The 16,262-nt window shown below is 34.6% G+C and overlaps 1 protein-coding gene across 4 annotated transcripts in view; it reads right to left on the bottom strand.

Moving 5' to 3' along the window:
* Window positions 1-16,262, bottom strand: part of AKAP6 (A-kinase anchoring protein 6) — a 268,358-nt gene that overhangs the window by 35,206 nt on the left and 216,890 nt on the right. For all 4 annotated transcript variants that reach the window (XM_087951804.1, XM_087951803.1, XM_087951805.1 and 1 more), the window contains 2 exons: window positions 13,893-14,039; window positions 9,406-9,630 (listed from right to left, as the gene is read on the bottom strand). In XM_087951804.1, the coding sequence (XP_087807930.1) occupies window positions 9,406-9,630; window positions 13,893-14,039 (372 nt within the window). The remainder of the gene's footprint in view (window positions 1-9,405; window positions 9,631-13,892; window positions 14,040-16,262) is intronic.

Raw genomic sequence — 16,262 nt, 5'->3', positions numbered from 1 at the left:
ACATGACCCCAGGACAGGGCAGCCATCATAAATATGAGTCACTTGCCAAGCAGCCAAATTCTGACGACCCACAGGGATGCTGCAATGGTTGTCAGTGTGAAAAACAGTCATGTCACTTTTTGCAGTGCCGTTGAATGGTCACAAAATGAATTGTTTGAATGGTCACTAAATGAATTGTTGTAAGTCAAGGACTACCTGCATCTATAATCCTCTGATTAACCTGAATTCTTGAATCAAGACATTGATATGAATTTCTTATTAGAATATTTTTTATGTTTCTGAATAATATAAAATTGAAAAGTCTTCCATCAGAATTATGATTGCATTTATAACATGGCTGAATTATTAATCAATATCCTCTTGAACAATTGCTCTGTTTCTATTTATTTTTATTGATTTATTATTACATTTATTTGCTGTTCATCTCTTTGTGGGGCTGTTCTGGGTGGCTTACAATGGTAAAATGTAAAGTTATAAAAATGTAAATATAACAATAGTAGAACAATGAAACAATAAAATAAATAATGAAAATACAGCAATATGAATTAAAAGATAGGTAGGAGGCAGCAGATTGTCCAGTGTACAAGTGGGGCCAGCTATTAGTCCAATAGCCACCTTCATTGTAGTACCTCCCCTATTAGGTCCCCAGGCCAACTGGCAGGCCCAAGTCTTCAGACTCTCATGGAAGGACAGGAGGGTGGGAGCAAACTTCACCCCAGGGGCAGGGTGTTACAGAGGGTGGGTGCTATGTCACAGAAGTCTCTTCTATTGGATCCTGCCAACCAGGATTACTTGACTGATAGGATCTGCAGCAGACCTCCTCTCCTGGCATGAGTGGAAAAGGCCTGTCCTAGTAGAACAAGATGGTTCATAAATACTCAGTACCCATGCCATGGAGGGCTTTAAGGATCATAACCAACACCTTGAACTGCACCCAGAAGCAGTCAGCCAGTTCAGCTTATGGAGCAGCAGTGTAACATGGGCCATTGTAGGAGCACCAAAGATTGCTCACACTGCTGCACTTTGCAGTAGCTGAAACTTCCAGGTGCATTTCAGGGATAGCCCCATGTAGAACATATTGAAGTAGTCTACATGAGAAATGACTAAGGCTTGAATGATTGAGCGCAGGGAGTTCTGATCCATGCCCACCACTTAGTCATCTAGCAGGAGTTGTGAGTCCAGAAGAACCCTAAGTTGCAAATTGGGTCTGAAGGGAGTAGTGCAGACTGCCCAGAAGATGTTAAAAATTCAAATCTTGGTGTTCCAAACACCTAATGCTACTTGCTAGGGTTCAGCCCTAGTCTGTTGCCCCCTATCCAAGATCCCATAGGAGCATCACTTAGGTCACCAGCAGTGGTGGGATTCAATTTTTTTTTACTACTGGTTCTGTGGGCAGGCAGGGGAAGGACACTGTAAAATCTCCAGTCAGAGGTGGTATTTGCCAATTCTCTGAACTACTCAAAATTTCTGGTACCGATTCTCCAGAACTGGTCAGAACCTGCTGAATACTACCTCTGGTCACCAGATATGGAGACGTAAAATTGAGTATCTTCAGCATACTGATGATACCTCAACACATGGTGATGGATGATCTCACCCATGAGCTTCATGCAAGTGTTCATGATTTGTACATATTCCCTCCAAATTTACTTTCCTGGGATTTATTATTATGACAACATTCACTTGAAGGGCAAATGTAGTTTTAAAACAGATACATAAGCTCTGCCAGCTTTGCAATTTGCATGATTAATTTATACACCAGCAACCCAAACACTGCTTACAATAGTGATGTCCTGGTCATGTGTCCAGTTCCACATTTGCAATCACTTGCACATGATCGCATTTAATATAATACACTAAATGCAGCTATGGTTTCTCTGAAACTGGATTCCCATGATATACAAAACTTCTTACAATATGAGGAGAAATGGAGTGTTCATCCAATTATTGACTCCAGCTAATCAATACTCTTCACAGTCAACTTTTATTGTCTCTCCAGAGATAGTCAATGAAGAAGGAGAGCTACTTATAAATTATCAGTGCTGAGAGTACTCCCGAATAGATCCTAATATTCTATAAATGATATATCTATCATAACCCTTAGAGAAAATTCTCAAAATCTTACCCATAGTAGCATACTTAGCATTTGTCATATCTAGGTGTTAAGAGTTCATTGCCAAACAAGAAAATCTGCATGAACATTCTGCTTGTGTTTGCTTGTGGGAGTAGGGATCATGATTATGCTATTGGGGAGCTAAGAAACCATTTTTCTCTTGGGGCTGAATTCCATTAAGGAAATGGGAACTGAAGTCAGCCTGTCCAAAACCAGAAATGGGTTGGAATATTAATTTCTTTCTGATATCTTCTTGCCTTCTCTTGTGGAAGGGGCAGTCCTTATCAAAGGCAGGAAATTTGAAGTGAGGTTAGTATTTCAGGTCTCACATTGGATTAGGGGTTATGCAAACATGGCTTTGGATGCAAAAAATATATATCTGGCTTTAGTCTGATGAAGTATCATAGGAAAATTATCACAAAAAAGCACATAGTCCTAAGCATGTATACTCAGAAATAAATCTTATGATTCAATAGGATTTATGGCCACATAAGTATGGATAGAATTACAGTCTTAAAGTAATTTATGGCCTTTTACTTGTTTGTGCCCTGTGCTATTTCTAAAATCTGTTAGAAAGGAGATGGATTAGAGCAGTTTGATAGCTAGGTTGTATTAAATATATGCACAGTGTAGAGAGTCCTTTCATCGGTATTTTTATATTTGTTATAAACAGACATCTTTGCACACATTAGCTGAAATCGTTATTAGCAGCCTACAGTTTTAGCTATATTTTGATTTATCCTATGATGATCTCTTTAATTTAAAAATTAGCTACATATACTTTATAAACAAAATACATTGGAATTTTAAAAGAACAGCCAATTATAAGTAATCTCCCAAAACAAATATAAAGCAAATGCCACATGCTTGAAGTGAATTATGACATCATATTTTTAAAGAAAATATTGGCAAATAGGGGTATTTTAACTGATTTCATAAAATAACACCTTCAACAAAACCATGCTTGATCACTAATAGTGAGACCTAATCTATATTAAAACTAACTACTTGTATTCTAAAACCAGGCAATGAAACACAAGAAACAGCCACTGAAAAATGACATGATTAAATAGTATAACATACAATCATTTGCTTTCAATTATATCAATGTGTCTTTTTCTGTCCCAGGAGTCAGGCAGAAATATTGTTTTTTAAATGCCTCTATTAAGTTGGGCACCAATAATAAAAGATGAGTGCCCTAATAAGCTCATTTGCATAGTATATATCACATACTACAAAATTATTCTCTCCAAATAGCTTTGCTCATAGATTTGTCTCCTGATCTCCATCCATCTTGCCAATATTGCGGTGTATTTCTTTAAAAGGATGCTGTTGTTTTCATAGCTGTCCTTGGAAATCTGTTGTAGAATTTCCCTTATTAATCTGTTTGAAATTCTTCATTGTAATTACAGGGGAGAAAGTTTGGTTATAATATGCTTGCCGTCAGTTTTTATTAGGATGATGGTTGAAGGAAAATCTCAGTATGACATTTTGGAAATACTGCCTAATTGCAAGTTAGGAACAAGGAATGACAGTTTAAAAGACATCATGAGTTCTTTTTTCTAAAAGTGAACTGTATTTTTTTTCTATTTAAGAAACATATCTTTTATACTATTATCCACCAAATTGTTCCAATGAAAATCTCTCTTGCCAAGATTCTTTTAAAAGAGTGCAAGATCTCACTGACAAATTTTGAAATGGCATATGACATTTAGTATTAAAAATATCCACATTTGTAATCAAGTCCTTATTTTTCTTTCTTGGCCCATTTACAGGTGAAAAAATGCAGATACTATGCCATGCAAAATGCTACAAAAAGTTACTTTAAATATGTTTGATTGTTTAAAAATTATCCATGACCCATTGCTATTTAGGTTAAATAATTTAAGGATAACCACTCCTGTCAAATTATAGCTTTGAAATATAAGCATGTAAGTACACTATAAAACACTTGAAATTACTTGAAAACAATTACATTCCTTGTAGCATTAGCCAATAAATGGCATCTATATTTATCCCAGGTCATCTCCAGAAGTATAACATATAGACAGAGATGTCCTGAATGATTAACCAAACATGCTTAAAAAAAAAAATTCTCCATGTTACATCTTATGCTAAGTTAAGTAAAGTTTTAAATTGTTTTTACTTTTTAAACTGTTCTTATTTAAAGAATATTCTTTATTGTGATGATATTTATGCTACATAGCATGGGAGGATCTAATGCTAGTGCTATGCTGATGTACTGATATTTAGTACATGTTCCTTTGTTATTAGTAGTCCATTATAGTACACTGGGAAAAATCTATTAAAATTCTAATCATATAACTTAATATGAAGATTAAGTTATTCTGGAAGACAATTCTAATAGATACAAATTCTGTATATTATTACTGAAGTGTTGGCAGCTATCACTATGTCCCACTAGAATAAAAATATAATTTTATCAATCTATTAAAACATCAATCTACTTAACAGGTACAGCAATCAGCCATATTATTAACATTAAATATATTGAAGTGGTTGACAGCTGCTATCTTTTAGGACTGACTACCAACAACAGCCAGTTTGGTCTAATAGTCAAGGCACCAGTTTAGAAATTGGATGACTGTGAGTTCTAGTCCTGCCTTAGACATGAAAAACCAGCTGGATGACCAACTTGGGTCAGTCACTCTCTCTCTCTGCCTAACTCCCCTCGCAGGGTTGTTGTTCTGGGAAAATGAGAAAGAGGAAAGAATATTAGGTATGTTCATCACCTTGAGTTATTTAGAAAAATAATAAAGGTGGGGTTAAATAAAATAAAAGAAAGAAAGCCTGGAGTCAAGAAATATGCTTACAGAACTAGCACTTAACAGGGTAATAATGAAGGAAAGATATTTATTTGTTTGTTTGTTTGTCAAACATATACAAGATAACAAGTATAGATATGAACATGAACATGAACAAAAGGAAGTAAATACAGATAAATGGGGACAGTAAGACAGGGATGGTAGGCATGCTGGTATGCTTATGCACGCCCCCTTTAAGGACCTCTTAAAATGGGGTGAGGTCCACAGTAAAAAGTTTGAGGTTGAATATTCAGATGCCATTGACATGTCCATACTTACAAAGATCTGAATTGTGCAGGGAAAGGTTTTCCTTGTGACATGTTATTGAAGCAAAAATTGGACAGTGAAGAAGCAGGAGAAAAATAATACTTATAAATGTGGATACCCAAGAAAATGAAAAAAAAAAAAAAAGAATCACTGAACAAATGGATCCAGATATCCACTTGAGACTCAAAGGCCCAGTCTCAAATTATTATGTTTTGGACACATTATGTGAAGTTCTCTTGAGATGATAACAATGCAAGGAAAGAAAAGAAAGGTAAGAAGAAGAGAACCATCAGCAACGAGGATGAACTTGATTACAGATTACCTTTGGAGGATCAAGAGTGCACCTTTGGAAGATCAAAAGGGGGAGGACAGGAGCAGATCTTCTTTGAGAAGATCTGTCTATGTTGTTGTTAATAGTGACACCAACCTGACCACACATGATCAATCAATCAATCCTTAAAGTTTAGCGTATCATTTCTAAATCATGTCACACATTTCTGCTTAGTCTGAATTGTCAAAGTGTTTGTTTTCAGAATGTGATTACCTTTGGAGGATCAAGGGATCACACTTTAAGAAGAATTATAACAGCTTATATTACTTGCTATATAAAGTTTTTGTCCTGAATTTATAAATTGGTATTATATTTAAATATATTCTGTTTTATTATTTTGTTGCTTATTCTTAGTTATTTTTATTGTAAGGATAGATAATTGGCTCATAAAAATCAGTATGCAACAATGCTTTTAAAACCGGACATTTACTTAAAGGTGATTCATTTGTTGCCTTAGGGACTGTGTTAAATGTAAATTTTAAGTGTAAGAGAAAAAAACAAGTTAATGGGCTCAGGTATTGTTCTTACCTACACTTATAGTCCATTCAAGTGGACTGAAAGGAGAAATGAAAATACTACAAAGTGAATAACTGGCAATATGCCAGATGATTAGAAAACAGCAAATGTTGTTTCTATCCTGTTAAAAGAGAATAGAAGAAACATAGATCAATAATGTGATAGCCAGCCATGGGAAATTTCTTGCATGGTATAAAGTGATTGGTCAGAAGGAATTTGAAAAGAATGTGGTCATTAGAGGAAATCAGCACTGGCGTGCTAGGTTAACTTTATTTCATTTTTTATTAGATAATTTCATCAGTAAATTGTGGGTATGCTTTATACATAATGCTTCTTGATATCAGCAAGATATTTAAATAAATAGTCTATGGCATTTTGATTAGTAAACTAGTTAAGTGAAAGTTAAATAACAATGAAAATCCAAATAGTGCTCATGAATGGTTCCTCATTAAATTGGGAGTAGGTGCTGGGATTGCTCTTGCTCTTGTAACTCCTCAACGTTTTTATTAAATGAAGAAATGGAACAAAAGCTATCCAGTCCCCAATTGGACTGAATAGCCAATATTTCAGAAGGCAGATTTGAGAAATAAAATTAATGAAATGTAAGAGATGTAAATGCAAAGATAGGGAATACAGATAGTATCTTTCAAAAAAGATTGGCATACTACTTGATGACAAACTAAACTCGAATATGCCATGGCTGCAAAAAATGGGAAATGTGACTCAGTAGGGAGTGTCAACTAAAAATGAAGTTCTACAAAGAGAGATTTAAGGTATGGGCAACTTCAGGTTGAAGTTTCAGAAGTCTGAAAGGACACATGGTAGAACTCTACAAATACTTAAAAGGATACAGTGCGGAAAATGGTCAATTTCCACTGATCCAAAGAACAGGACACAAGATATGAATTACAAGAAGGCAGGTTCTGAGGGAATGTTAGGAAACTTATCCTGGCAGTTAGAACGATTTGATTGTGAAACTAATTACCTCAAGAAATAACGAGTTCTCCTTCACTGGATGAGCTAAAAAAAAAAGCCATGTATTTATTTTTTACAGTTATATTTTAGATTTATATCCTGCTTTTCCTCCTGGAGTGTATTGAGGCAGTGTACGGAGTTTATCTGCGGATCTAATTCTACTACTTATCTGTATCCAGCACTTCTCTAGATATCTGCAGTTTGAGCAAATTGTTCCAGAAGACTTGAAAATGTTTTCAGCTAAATACACTCTAAAAGAGTGGAAATCCTTGTAGTCTTAACACTGAATTCATCCTCCTATTTAGTCTTCTGAAAAGTTCTGACACATTTACAGTACAGGTAGTATTCAACTTACAAGCATTAGTTGAGCAACTATTTGAAGTCACGAGGTACTGAAAAAAGTGAGTTATGACTTATAGCAATAGCACTTAGACTTCACATTGCTCTATAGCCTTCTCTAACCAGTTTACAGACTCAACATATTGCCCCCCCCAATCTGGATCCTCATTTTACCAACCTTTATCAACCTTCAGCCGGTGAGGATCAAATCCCTAGCAGTCAGCAGAGTTAGCCTACAATACCGCATTCTAACCACTGTGCCACCATTATAGCACCCCACAGTCTGGACAAAATTCAAGTGCCTGGCAACCAATGTATATATATGGTGTTTGGTTTCCAACAAGCAAAGTCAATGGGGCAAGCCAAATTTACTTAACCACAGGATTAACCAGAAGAGTCACTTAACTGCAGTGATTTGCTTAACAAACATGGTATAAACGGTTGTAAAATGGGTCATAACTCATTTAGCAACCATCTTGTGCAGCAATGGAAATTCTGGTCTCAGTTGTATAAGCCAAGTAAGTCAACTACTTAACGTATAAATTAAGATGTTTAAAAGTTTGAAGTGATATTTGCTCAACAAGTTATATTACTATACAGTTTTAGAATCTTTGAATAATGATCAATTCCTTTTTTCAAATTTTATTTTTTTACAGAGCTAATGCAATGCAAAATGAAAACCAAAAAAATTAAAGAATTATGTTTTACATAATAAATGTTTGTCTACAAATATTATAAATACTGTCTGTCAGAATATAATATGAAAAATTATTCTGAAATTATGGTTCATATATCATAGACAAATCCATTATTATTGTATTTTTTGCTAAATTAAATTCCAAGTTCTTGAAAATTTTCTAAAAAATTTATTGAAAATATATGCATTATATATTTTGTAATGTTAAATACATCAGCTTTTATCTTGCATAAAGTGTCTTGTAGGAATTTGATTTGAAAACTTTTTTATTCTGGACATTAAATTTAATGAAACAAAGGAGGCTAGAAGATTGGACCTACAGTATACCTCCGCAAAGAATGTGGGTACTCACTGTAGCCAATGTATAATTATCCTCTATAATCTGATTGTTTAATTTTTAAAGGAATAATATATGAAACACATCTTAATTATTAATGAGCTGAATAATAACATGATTAACGTAGGACTTGATTAACAGGCATTTTTGCAACTTGATTACTTTGAGGATAAAATGAATAGTTGTAACTGAGTCTTTAATACTATGGCCTGATCTGCTGCCATATCACAAAAGTCACTCCTTTTCAAACTCTTCCCAGCAGCACTCATCTACTATAAGGCAAGATGGGACAAAATGGGACAACATGGCACAATGTTGCATTTTCCCTTAACCCACCCCCCCCCCATTTCTGAGTGTACCCAAAAATCAAGTATGATCCTCCCATATGTGCTCAGTTATGACTTCTGTTATGCTTTTACATTGTTATGATGTGGATAAAACAATACAATTATTATGATACATTCTGCTGTCAGAATTGCTATCCTTGGTCAACATTTTTGTTGATTAACAAAACTCAATCTGTGCCAGAATATTGGCTAGTGGGCAACAACTAATGTCAAATCTCAACCTATATAGCAAAGGTGCTGGTTTACTTCTATCAATTGGTCACAGTACTGTACTAATACAAAACCAGCTGCATGGTTTTTCCTTTTTCTCTTATGTATGCTAAACTTATGCAAGAGTAATTTACTACTAAAAATCACACAATGAGTCTTCATTAAGCTGGATGGAGTATACAGAATTCAGTACTGAATGCAATGAGACAGTTATAAGGAGTCAGGATGTAAAACTGAAATTAGTTTGGTCCTTGCAAATGTTTATGTATAGAAAGATTTATTTTTAAAATTAAGTTCTGTTACAGAAAAGGCAATGTCTTCATATAAATGGGCAGAAATTATATGTTCACAACTGAATATGCAGGTAGAAGTACTTAAACATATATGCATTTCATATTTTATATTGTTCCAAAAATCAACCCAATTTGCATCAATGCTTTTTTATTACCTTAAAGTACTGCAGTTGCTTCTCCGCATTCATTGTTCCTTCATTTTCTTGCCTCAGACAGGAATTGAAGATAAAAAGCTCAGTATCTCTCAGCCACCCTTTCAATTCTTTGATTCTGACCTCCAGCTGCCTTACTAAGTTGCCACTTTCAGGGGAAAGCAAGTCACGTGCTTCTAACCCACTGTGCCCCACCAATGATTCTTGAATCTTCTCTTGTAGAGTTTTCTAATGCAACACAGAAAGAAAACATAGATTAATCTAAGGTTCTAAAGTATGTATATCTAACAGCTAACCACTGGCTCGAAAGCAACCAAATTAGTTGCTCTAACTCCTGATTTATCTTATGCATGTTTTTTTAAAAAGAATATTCTGTTGAATTCAGCATGGCTCAATCCCAGGTAAATAGATACAGAATAGGTTTTAATATTTTTAGTATATTTCTAATAGACTTATCAAAATACTATCTGAGCCCATATAGATAACTGAATTGCTTTTGGATGAACAATTTTCAAAGACGTTTGGTCATCAATAGAAGCTTAAGGGTATAATATTCTGGCTGTGTTAAAATACCTACCACAGATATATAGTCAAAAGTGTTATACACAGCTGAAACATAGATGTTAACTTATGATTTGAAGTTGCCACAATGCTGGACTTATATAATTTGCTGATCACTGAGACTTGATTCTCACAAAAGCCAAAAGCAAACAATGATGGCTTAGTTAAAGCAAAATCTAGTAATCTCAATTCATCTTAATGCCACTTTTTTTTCCTATAGAAGAGTTTCAGTAAGAACTGATTTAGATCCAAAAAACTGCAAGTAGACCTATGACTGAGAACCTACTTTTCTATTCAGTATTATTACTTATCTTTCTTTAGAATTTTCTGCATGTCTGTGTGTTAGATATACCCTAATGATGTGGGATAATAGTCACAGTCATCATCACCTCTAATTTTGCATACATAATTAACTAATAGTCAAATTGGAGGCATTAAAGACTTGGTTTTGACTGTAATTACAATGACTCAAAATACCTTAAAATTATGTATCTGTAAAGAGAATATTTGTAGCTCAGGGTTGAAATGAGGGGTCTTCAGATCACCCCAACCCATGCAGACAGGCAATATACCATAATATAAACTGACAGCAAATAGGACTCCTTACTAGCCCTGATGATGTTACCTAGTTAAGGTAATGAAATGTTTGAAAGAAAACAAGCAATCTCAGAGAGCACCAAGGACCCCTCATTAAAATTAGGTGAATGGTTGCATTGTAATTGGAGTTATTGCTATCAAGGCTTCCAAAAGTTAAACCTTCTTTGCCTGCAATAATCAATGGATTATTAAAGGGAGAGTAAGTTAGGATGAGTCCCATTCAAATCAGTGAAATGGGAAATAAGTGTTTTGAGAATTTAACAACCTAACAATAGGCTTTGAAATACATACTGAATTAAATCAACAGATATTCATCTATTCTCAAACATTGTGCAAATAATGTATTTGGGAGATTGAAACGGAATAAAACAAGCATTCTTGGCAACACCCTTCTATTTTGATGGCTCAGATATTGATAATTTGAAGGCTCTCAGTGGAATCCAGCTTTAGCTATTGTTTTTACACTGTAACAAAAGTAGCAGCAGGAGGTGAAATCAATGCCCTTGGTGGGAAGGGTCACAAAAAAGAATTTATTGCCACTTTTTTGTTCTGGAACAGTTTGCAATCATAAATTCTTCATAAACAGAATACTTCAGAGAATGGTCCGTCTTCATAAATATACGACAGAGGACATCAATTTCATTTAATTCACAATTTGTGTCAGCACAGCAGATGCCAATGCCTGCCTTGATAGGGTTGTTTAATATGCAATTGAGACTGAGTAATATTCAGCACAGGGGACAAAATTTCACAGATTAAACTGTACGCACCACTGACATTTCATTCTAATGTATTTCCATTCCACACTGTTCACCTTAGATGAAAGTAATATTAAAAACCATATCTCTCCATTTTACCATTGTTAGAAGTTAAAATCCTTGTCTTTAATTTTTTATGCCAATTAAAAGTAATCATGCCAATTAAACACTATGCATGGTATTGTTAGTTTCCACAGTTTTTCTTATTAAATTAAAGAAAACTCCATCAAAAACTGCTCATTAGACGTGAAATTTCATTTAAGAAGAAAAAGCAACTTTTTTTTGTAAATGCAGAAATTAATTTGAAAAAGTAATATAAAATTGCTTCTTGATAGAAAAAGAAAGGACCTTTAAAATTCATTTTAAATGGCAGAGTGGTCTTTTATTTCTGTTTTAAAATCTGATTATTTTAATGAAGGAAAGTTGATTAATTGCTTTTCTGACTGACTGTATATGCTTTTGGGTAACCAAGAATTTAGGATTGTCTTGAAATGCACTGATTTAAAAAGATGAACAATTAATTTTGTATGCCCAAGGGGAGCTTGAGTTTGATATAAAATAGTCCTTTCCACATCACACAGCATCTACCTTGCTCGTGGAAGGGACTTGGATAGAGAAATTTTATATGACATGGGGATTGCTTCTTCCTAATGAAAACAAAAGAAACAGAATGAAACAGAATTAGAAGTACTATTGCTGCTGAATATGATTAAAAACTCAGGAATACCTCAAGCAGCTGTTGGAAACATAATCTTATGCCACCCTCAGCAGATGATCAATGCTATCAAAACTCATCATATCAAATATCCACCCATTCAGCATAGTATATGTAATTCTTTTTCCAGTTTGAGTGTTTTCAGTTAAGTAATAGGTGGCCAATGGACAGAGGCAAATATGTGCAGGCTGTGTTTAATAATATTTCCAAAACTATGGAAACATCATTGGTCCACAGAGATTGGCATCAGGGAATATTTTGTAACTATTAAGGACAGAAACTTTTCTCCCAATAAAATATTGCATTTTTATATTGCAGTATTTAAATGTCTCAATCTAAAAGTGCAATTTTTCAAAATATATTTTGATTCATGAAAAATGGTAGATGTATAGAAATTGGCTTTTTGTGTGGTTGGCTGAGCCTAAAACCTTCAGTGCAGAATTCTGAGAAGTGGATCTCTGCATGGAGCATTCTTGGTCATATATTAGTTACTGAAAACATTACATGTGATCTTGTCTACACGATGTATCAAAAATGGTAGCTGATATAGAAACTGATGAGAATGTTTTTCAGAACGTATTATTCCATTCTTATTTCATTTAATTAATACCCAGTTTGACTGTAAGGTCAATTCAAAGTGCTATCTTCTGGAATGTGATTTAAAAAGCAATATGCTCCCACATGTGCCTCTTTGTTCGTTTTCTCTGCCATTGTCATCAGAATTGTAATCAGCAGGTATGTAGAACAGAATCTTTTGACTTGCAACTCCTGGAACTTGAATTTGGACTGGAATTCAGAACTGATTAACCCTCTTTCTGATTGTGAATTGTATGAGAGTGCTGTCTTGTGTTACTTATTTTTCCTCTCATTATTCTGATTTTTATGACTATTGTTATTGTTTATGTGTAGCTGAATCACACTGCATTGAAACTATTTTTTTGCAGGAGATGGATACAGTGATATGGGGTTGCAATCATTGTTTTTAAGGCTATTATTTCCAAGTCTGAAAGTGTAGAACTTTTTGTAAAATTATTGCTTACCTATGACTTTATCATTTAGTTTGTAAAGTTACCTGACCTTTGATCTTGAGTGACACCAATTAAGGGAAGGAATGGAGAAGAGAAACACACTTGTCCTCTCACATACTGTACCTTTCAGCAATTGGCAATTGCTTCTGACATAATGCCTTATTGGTATCTGGTTGAGAGTGTGCTGCAGATGTTGTTAGAATCTCACATTTGGTTGACAGTGGGACTATTATAGCATGAAATGAATTATATAAAATGTTTACTTTTTTGTTTACTTCTTGTCAAACATGAGCTGCACATGTCACTATGAAACACATCCTGATTGCTACCCTCAGAGTTGCGATTTCAGATTGGTGCATTATTTGCACATTTGTTTTCTGCAGCATCAGTATGACCTGAAATATGTAATGACACCCCCACTTTTCATCTTTAGGGTATAATAAATAGTTAAAGAGTAGATGTCTCTAACATGTACCTTCAGAATAAATTCTATTAATATTCACTCAAGTATGACAGTCCATGTATATCTGTATTATAGTGTACACTGTATTAGAGCTGACTTGGTGCATACCCATAATACATGGCATATTTTACTTACATTTTTTCTGTATTAAAGTACTAAAATTATTAAAGTCAGACCAGGCACAAACAGAGAATTAAAAAAACAGCCTAGAAAAAATATCTTTTTTTGGTAATAGTATGTTTGAAATGTATCTAGTGAATTGAATGAAAGAGCTATTTGAGTTTCATATTGGAAATCAGATACAGAGCATACTTTAAGACACAGAAAAAGGACCTAGAACCCACAAACAGTAATAAAAATGCAAATACCCCAAGCAGTTCCCATTTTTCATTAATTGAATCCACTTTTTCAAGGAGATCACTTGGTAGTAAAACACCACTTCTCTTCAGAGCTTCCACTTTACTCAGCAATTCCATCTTTTTGGGATGTCTGATTGACATTTCTACACTGTACCTCTAAAATGAAAAAAAAAAAGATGAGTTAGTTATAGAAAAATACCTTTAATTAAAATATAATATTAGAAAGTAAGAGGAACAGAATAACAGAGTTGAGAGGGACCTTGTAGGTCATCTAGTCCAACCCGCTGGTTGAGCAGCAAAGCCTATACCATTTCTGACAGATAGCAGTCCAGTTGCTTCTTGAAAGCTTCCAGTGATGAAGCTCCCACAATTTCTGAAGGCAAACTGTTCCATTGGTTGATTGTTCTCACTACCAGAAAATTTCTCCTTATTTTTAGGTTGAATCTCTCCTTGATCAGTTTCCATCCATTATTTCTTATCTGTTCTTCAGGTGCTTGGGAAAATAGGTTGACCCCCCCTCCTCTCTGTAACAGGTCCTCAAATATTGGAACATTGCCATCATGTCTCCCTCTGGTCCTTCCCTTCATTAGACTAGCCATGCCCAGATCCTTCATGTTTTAGCCTCCAGTCCCCTAATCATCTTTGTTGCTCTTCTCTGCACTCTGGACTGAATATGATGTCACTATTATGTAATTCATGTACTTCTAAATGTCTTTTAAAATTATACCAATAAAATGAAGACAACTGTGACCTAAAGATAGCTTCCAACTCTGTTCAGTAGGGTTTTTGCATTATTTGGTTCTCAATTCTAATTCAAGTCAATGAAGATAATTCACTTATAACAGGAAAATATATTTATACAGAACCTTTTTAAAGGCGATGTTTATAAATTTCCTTATATCTCTCAATTCTTGGGAGAAACATTTTTTTTCATGTTCCCACATACAAATGGTTTTTTTGGCTGGGATCCAGCAAGTGACTTTATCCTATTCAAGGGCATATGAATTTTAATTGCATTTTAAAATACTTTTACATTTGCCAACAAATTTCAGTCCATATCATAATCTGAGCATATTCACATGTCCCTCTAGCCTTAGTTTATGATTATACAAATAGTCATTTGCTTTCCATTGGATCTTTTGAAGAGCAGGCACAGTTGGCCAGGTAACCAGGACAATGTCTTGTTTGGAAGCATATGACTGACTCACTCAACATGGGAATATAGCAGAGGTGGTATTCAGCAGGTTCTGACCAGTTCTGGAGAACCAGTAGTGGAAATTTTGAGTAGTTCAGAGAACCGGCAAATATCACCTCTGACTGGGGATTTTACAGTATCCTTCCCCTGCCAGGTCCACCATGCCATGCCCACAGAACTGGTAGCAAAAAAATTTGAATCCCACCACTGGAATATAGGTAAAATAATTCATGGATAGCTCATTAGCTCAAGCATTGTCTTGAAGGGCCCAGTGGGTACAATTTTCTATTATGTTTGAAGGCATCTTGACTTAGAAAAAAGTTTACTATGAACACAAAAAAGGAGTTTACTGCCTGAGAAACTAAAATTAATGTTTCAGTGAGCATGCAAAATATGGTGATTTTACTTTGGATCTCATACTTTGTATTGCAGAATCCACAGAAAGCTACCAAATGCCTAGACTGCTCTTATAGCAACTTTCCTCCATTGGTGCAACCCAGATTCCCAATTGTAGTCACCAATTTTGAGAACTTCAATTCTTCTACCCTTGGAAGTTATAAGCTTGGAAAATCCTGTATCACCTGGTTTTACACTCTGTTTATGCACAGAAGCCATAATAATATCACATGTTATGATATCACTGTGCAAATGACACACATCAATTGCATTATGATGTAATTTATGTACAACATATAAAGTGCATATCACTCCTCCACCCACAGATGCCTTAGCCAATTTGGAAGAGTCTGAAATAAACGTGAGCAAACCACAGATAGTTTACTTGGCGAAAAAAACACACCCAACAACAACCTATTACTGGATACTTTTTTTCTCTGTCTCTGTCACACACACATACACACATACACACACACATATTCATATGCACATTTTCTTTCTGTTTTAAAGAAACAGTGATAATATGTATTTAGATACTAGTACAAAACACAATTATCCTGAAAAAGCATTTAAAAGTATCATATCAATCACACTTGTCTATTAGCAAGTTCCTTCTGCTGCTGTTGAAAGAAAAAAACTTAAAACCAGAAGAAACTACAGCAAAGTCAAAGTAAACTAAAGAACATTTGAAACATGGATGTTTTTGTCAGATCCAAACATGTTGCCCGACAAAACAAAACAAAAATATAATTGGATGGTACTTAGCAGAAAACAAGGAAGGTGTGAAA

Source organism: Notechis scutatus, chromosome 1, assembly GCF_049901735.1.
Source record: "Notechis scutatus isolate UNSWTSFEM ecotype Mainland chromosome 1, rNotScu1.2, whole genome shotgun sequence".
Classification (NCBI taxonomy): domain Eukaryota; kingdom Metazoa; phylum Chordata; class Lepidosauria; order Squamata; family Elapidae; genus Notechis; species Notechis scutatus.
The sequence above is the reverse complement of the archived record's forward strand: the minus strand, read 5'-3'. Positions and strand labels throughout refer to the sequence as shown.